The sequence below is a fragment of the Fulmarus glacialis genome, unplaced genomic scaffold, assembly GCF_000690835.1.
Source record: "Fulmarus glacialis isolate BGI_N327 unplaced genomic scaffold, ASM69083v1 scaffold4259, whole genome shotgun sequence".
Classification (NCBI taxonomy): domain Eukaryota; kingdom Metazoa; phylum Chordata; class Aves; order Procellariiformes; family Procellariidae; genus Fulmarus; species Fulmarus glacialis.
This window is the reverse complement of record NW_009231247.1, coordinates 101,166-107,774: the sequence shown is the minus strand read 5'-3', so window position 1 is coordinate 107,774 and position 6,609 is coordinate 101,166. Positions and strand designations below refer to the sequence as shown.

The window sequence follows — 6,609 nt, the reverse complement described above, 5'->3', positions numbered from 1 at the left end:
GCTGAACAAACATCTGAGTAATATGATGTTTATTCAAATCGTATTTTAGAGCAGAGAAAGCTAGATTCACTCATGCTGGTAAAAGACAGCAAATTATATCTCCTTGTGCCAGCTGGCTTATTGTCACTAAGGTATGGAGAAAGCAGCTTTTATTAAGAACTTTTTATGAAAGAAAATACCATAAATGTGCACTGAGTCAATTAATTTAATTATATTGTTGACATTATTGGGGCTGTGATAGTTTCTTGCAACATATTGGGTGCAGATAGGAATATTGATCATGGCTCAAATACTGAAATACTGTAAACTGAGAGTTAAAGAAGGATATATAAGACTAAACCTCTAAGAGTTTTTTAGTGAAGTTTCATAGATTCCTTTTATTTTTTGTTAGCTGAGGAAAGCAATTTGGTTTTCATTCAAATAAAAGATATAGAAAATAACTTTATATCTTTGCATCTAAAAGTGCTGCTTATTCTGGAGAAATCTGGTCAGGTCTTTTTTTTACCTTTCTCTCTTTATGGTTACATTACAGTTAATCTCTGAAATAAGCAAATACGGGCCTGTCAGCATAAGAAATTAGATTACACTTTTTGTTTAAGTGCATAATTTTAAAAACAATTTAGTGAAGTGCAAGCGTGGTTGTACTTTTTTTTAGAATAATAGGAATGATGATGAAATTTTCACAGAAATGTATCTTTTTCTTAACATCTCTGTGAAAAAACCAAACACCCCCTCTCCCCTCCCCCCAATTAAAAAATCTACCAGAAAAGGATTTTATGTATGATGGGAAAAGCCTAGAGTCTAACCAAATACTTGAGGAGGGATGGATGGGGGAGGAGGTTACACATGTTTGAGTGGTTACATGATTACCTGAAACTCTATACTGTATTTAGAGTCATGTCCTAATCTTTTACCAGCAGGTACAGAGGAATAGGTTTCTATATGTATTTGACAAGCTGTGAGTCAGAAGAATTTCTGGTGTCCATTTTCCTTAGGAGGAAGAGAAATAAAATCATAGGACAAGTATCTTTGGGTGTGTTTTGTATGCGACACAGGTTACATCCATTTTTCATTTACATAAAAAAAAAGTCATTTTTAAAATTTAACTGCTAAAGTTAAGTAATGGATTTTTTTTTTTTTTTTTTCCCTGGTCATATATTCGATAGCAAGAATCATAACCACCCTTGGCTCTTACTAAGCAAGACAAATCTACTTTTTACTGTTATTGGTGATGACATGGGCCAATACTGCTAAAATGTGTATATCCAGGCATGTTCTTAAGCTGAAATGCCAGTTTTATCCAAACCAGGAAAGGTCATACTCTCTGTGCTTAATGGCTGAGTGAGTCTACACAGCCTATGAATAACTGAGCCTGTATTTAACTATTTTGTGTCTTGTACAAAGAATTTGGTTTTCCTTGTGACTAAAAGAAAGAAGCTTACTACTCCAAATGTTTATAGTAATCTTAATTTCTTCTTAACGATATTTTTTTTTTTAAAAAAAAAAAAAAAAGAAAGGTTTTGTGGTAGGCCTGTAGTTGAAATGCCAGAACTCTCTGGCAGAACTAAGGAATTGTATATATATAATTACTGTGTGATGAGACATATCATCTGTAGACAATGGCCATATCTAAACTGTAGGATCAAGCATATTCTAGCTTCAATTTTCATATGTATGCCCTGGTCACTTCTGGGCTTCTATGGGGAAAAACAGCGGGGCACCTAAGTTACGAGGGAACTGTATTGCCGTCTAGACGAGATCCTGATCTGGATAATCGGAGTAAGAGGACTGTAGGGAGCATCAGGGGAACACACTTGCTTCAGACAAGCAAAGTATGTATGTTTCGGATTTGCCTATGTGTAATGGGATGATATCTTATTTTAGCTATCTTTGATCTTCCCATTTAGTCTAGAAGTTACTTAAAAGCAGAATAGATTAGTCTCTAAGTGATTGCAGTACAGCTACCGCAACAGAATACCAGCCTTCCTGGGTGTCCTCCTAACACTACTGTCATAGAAATTATTGCATTTTTACGTGGATGTAAACTTGATTCAAACTTACATTGCAAATTTAAAAGCTGTAGTACTGTACTCCTACTTTAAGCATTATTGCCTGTATATTTTCTTCTAGCATTGAGAAAAATAGCGGAATTGTGTTTTGGTTTTATTTCAAATTCAATTGTCAACTTTTGAATTCTTCAAGATCGTGGTTTAATAATGTTTTTAAACTGTCTTTAAAAACAGTGTCCTAGAGGCCTAAAGTTTCAAAAGGGAATCCTAAAACTAAAAGAATAAGAGGTAGTGTAGAGCTGGCCAACTTGATTTGACTTGCAAGTATATGTGGAAAAGTCGATTATATTGGTTGCAAAGATCATAAAATTGCATTCTCAGGAACAAAGAGAAATTTTTATTGTCAGCTTGTCAAGTCTTGCATTATTCTGGTTTTTGTTTCATGCAATTTACTTTTAACGTGAAAACTAGTTTTACTGAAAATGTATATTTGCATGATTTGCATAAAGCTGACCTAACACAAAAAGAAAATGCACATCAGCTTTGTTTAAATTTGGCAAAAATTATGTAGATATCTTTTTTCCGCTACAAAAACTACATGAATGTTATAACTCTTAGTTTTACTCAATTCAGAATAGTAGTAAACTGTGTCTTTGATAAAGCTGTGGTTTGTGCATGAAGCAAGCAGAGCCTGTTGTGAAAAATAAGTAGATTGATGGTTGGCTATCTTAGCCAACTCTACTCGTTGTTGTAAAGGTATTTAGCAATGCCTTCCCACAGCATGCATTTCAAAAAAAATGATTGCTTCACTCTGTTCTGTAGGTAGTCTATGTCTGTCTGTCATAGGAGAATGAATTTTTCTTCATAGGACAGAACCTGGGAACAGTTCTGCTGAATCATTAGTCTTCACTTATTAGCTGAGTGGTTCCTTCTTCTGTTACAATGTTGTGGGTTTTTCTCCTTTTTGGGCCTTTTAGAGATTTAATACTTAAGAGCTAGTGGCAGAAAGGTCATAAAAACTCTGATTTTGTGTTTTCTTTGGATGGGCAGTCTTTTATAGCTCACCTGCGCTGAGCTTCACTGCCATTGAGGGGAGGAATGACTCACTCCTGTATGACTGCTTTAATTTAAAACTTTCTTTTGAATATCTCTTTCATAAAAACGTCTTTTATGTTGTTTTTAAGGACTTGGAGAGGAAGGAAGAGTTGTAAGATAGAACTTATTTTGCATTTTAGAAAGGCCAATTTTCTTAAATCTTCAGGAGCATACATTCAATCTTCTAATGTATGTGTCGATTGCATTTGATTTCAAAGCATGCTATTTGGCATGTATAATGAGAGTATTTGGGTAATACAGCAGGAAAATAAAGAGAAGGGAATTAAATGCTGTACAGGAATAATTTACATACAGAGTTCCGTTTCTTTTCTATAATTCATTCAAGCATAACAATCAAGGCAAGTTTCTCCTGACAATTTTTTTCCCTCCAGGATGAAGCAGGAAAGTGTCTGTTAAGTGCTAGTTTTGAATAGTTTGCCTGCTGTGTTTAGTTTGATTTCCAAAGGCTGCTATATTCAACCTGTCTTCATTCCCTTGTAGTGTCTGAAAACAACTTTTTGACAGTAAATTTGAAAGAGAATTCCAAAAAGGTTTCATGAGAGTACTTGACTGGAAAACATCCATTTGTGTCGCTGATGGTGTAGTGTGCACTCAGCAAGAAATTCATGCAGGGAGGAGATCTTCTCATTTGTCTTACTGCAGAAGGGCTCTCGCTAGAGCTAACAGTCGATAAAAGAAGATGAAACACTGGGAAGCTGAGCTCGACGCATTTGCAGAACAGATTCTTCTTCTGTATTCGAGTAAACACATAAGCTAATGGCTTTACACCATATTTGTGTGTATCAGAGAAAACTTTATATTAATGAAACTTAGTCACTTGCATATGTAAATATAAGAAAAGCAGTTTGGTTTTGTTGTTGTTCAGAAAAACAGGCTTCTCCATTCTGCTTGCATTTTACAACTACTATTTACTAACATTCTGTTAAATTTGTACACTGCAGTAAAATCTAGCTGGTTTAATGCTTTTTTTTTTTATTTTTAATCATGTTCAATGGTTGATCTGATTTTTGTCTTGCTTTTCTTTCTGGTCAGTTTTGGAGTATAGTTACTACGATTGCGCACAGTTGCTGAGAGAGTACTTGACTAGTAAAAGACAGTTTTTATAATAAATTTCTTTCAGTAGAATTAGATCCATATTGCTATACAAAAACCAGATGCATTAAGGTGAAGGTCTAGTGCAGTAATACAGAGGAGATGATAGCAGATATCCTCTATGGCCCAGTCAAGTTACTCAACACATGTTTTCAGTGCTATGTTACCTGCATCCCAGTACACCTGCCAATGCTTAAATATTCTGCATTATTGAAACCTGTTGAGTTGTTCAATATGTATTAAATGACAAAAATAGTTACATAAATTATATCACTTCTGGAAATAAGCCGCTGATTCACTTTGTTTTAGCTGTCTCCTTTCTTTAAACAGAATTTAGAAGCCAGTAGATTGAAAATTTGCAAAATGTCATTGTTCTGTTTTGGCCCACAACTAAAGTTTAAGGGTCTGATCTAGAGTTTATTGAGGCCAAAGGAAAATGCTCCACTGAGTGGGGGCTTTTAGTTGGATTAAGTGACCATTGCATTTATTCTGGATTGTGGAATATGCTTGACTTTTGAAAGGGTCAAGAATTATATTGGTTTATGTAAATAACTCTCAAAAATTTTAGCATATGAATCTATTTTGTTTTAAGAAAATTACAAATATTTTATTTAAGGCCTATTTTCCCTCCCCTTCAGCTGTATTATCAAGGCAGCTAGTGAAAATATGTTTAACAAACAGTAAATTCTCAGTTGGATCATGTAAAACCCTAAGATTATCATAATATATTTTTTACATAAGCTCTACAGGACAATATGTCAAGAGTACAGTTTGGGAAAGGTTTTTGCTCTGTGATAGCTGCATGTGTATCAAGAAACTCCATAGCAAACCAAATTTTAAATACATTATCTTTGTTGCTATGAAAATTGGGATTGCAGATATTTTTTGTGTAGCTTACGTAAAGGAAGAGTCTGGTGTTTTGGTCTAAGTACGCTTTATTGATTTGCAGAAATAAGTTTTGTGTTAGGACTGGTTTAAGATTTTTGTCTTCCCCTCTCATTCTAATATTGAGTAATCTCTTCATAAATGTAGTGTAGTTGGAGTACTCAAAATGAGAAATTATTTTATATTTATCAGTTTATAACCATATATAAATGTAATTTTATTTTTATACATGAAGATGCAATGAGATGCCAGTTCAAACAGTTCTGTTCCATTGTTTGCACTGCTTGAGAGTTTGTCTCCATATGTAAACGTGCAATTCAATTTATAGCTGTGTCAGTAATTTTTCCAAGTCTGTGTCTCCAAGTACTCAAAAAAAAAAAAAACAAAACCAAACACCCCACCATCCATTGAAATTGTTATTTATCATCGACTTGAGTCTTAATTTTTTTCCTGGAATTTAATAGTTATTTACAGTAAGCAAATATTTCTCTTCTAGCTGTTGCATCAGTAGGTAACCCAGGAAATTACACTTCACTTTCTGATTTGTCTTTCCTGTTACAGGCGAGCTCAAATCTCTTGCTTCCTGCACCATCATTGCTGTCACCACACTCCAAGCTAAGACTACCTGGCACTCTGAGCACTCCACTGAATCCTCTGAATTCTTTCACTACTAAAAGTGGTATGTTTTTTTTCTTTATTTCTTCACTCTCTGTAGGGAATGAATAATAACATGAGGATTTTTTTTCTGCCTTTATAAATTTTGCTATGCAGCTCTTTCAGGGAGTGTCCTGGTTGTTATACGTGATATTGTTTATAAAGTGCAGTGTGATACAGTCCAATACTGATATATGTTCCCTTTTAATGCTTTTTTTCTTTAAGCTGTACACTTATTTATTAATGCTGCAAGTTCCTAGAACAGTATGAGATTGCCAGCTTTTCTTAATTTAATAGTTTTATAATATTTTAATACTTACTAAAGTATTTTAAACACAGACACTGAAAAACAACAAAATAATATTTTTCAAAGCATATGTTTTGATATAAGAAAAGAGTAATATGAAAAACAGTTTACTGTAGAATTATAGTGCTTGGTAGTCTACTTGCAGTTATGTTCAATCTAGTTTTAGGGGTTTGTTTCTAAAGACATTTTGTATTCAAAGATTTTGAGAAAAAGGTAAGCAATGAAATTATGCATTTTTGTGATACTTTGCTAAGAATATCTGTTGCATTGCTAGACATAATATTTAACAATAAAATTGATTATTTCATGCCTTTTTGTCTTTTTTGGGCACTTATAAAATAAGACAGAAAATTGGAACCTTAGTTTCAAAGTGGTTTTGTTTGTATCCTTAAGAGTGAAAAGAAGTCCAGGGGCAGGGTGGAATATATCATGAACTAAAAACAGGTAACAGAGATTTAAAATGTAAATAGTAAAGATAGGAATAGTCTCTATGATTATATAGAATTATCTCCTAAAGGCAATTTTCTTTGCAAATGAAGTTATGAT

General features: G+C 33.6%; 1 protein-coding gene across 1 annotated transcript in view; it reads left to right on the top strand.

Annotated features, from left to right (window-relative positions):
* AHI1 (Abelson helper integration site 1) overlaps window positions 1-6,609 on the top strand; it is a 94,615-nt gene that overhangs the window by 41,081 nt on the left and 46,925 nt on the right. Inside the window, 1 exon segment of the mRNA XM_009584485.1 lies at window positions 5,664-5,781. Coding sequence (XP_009582780.1) covers window positions 5,664-5,781 — 118 coding nt within the window.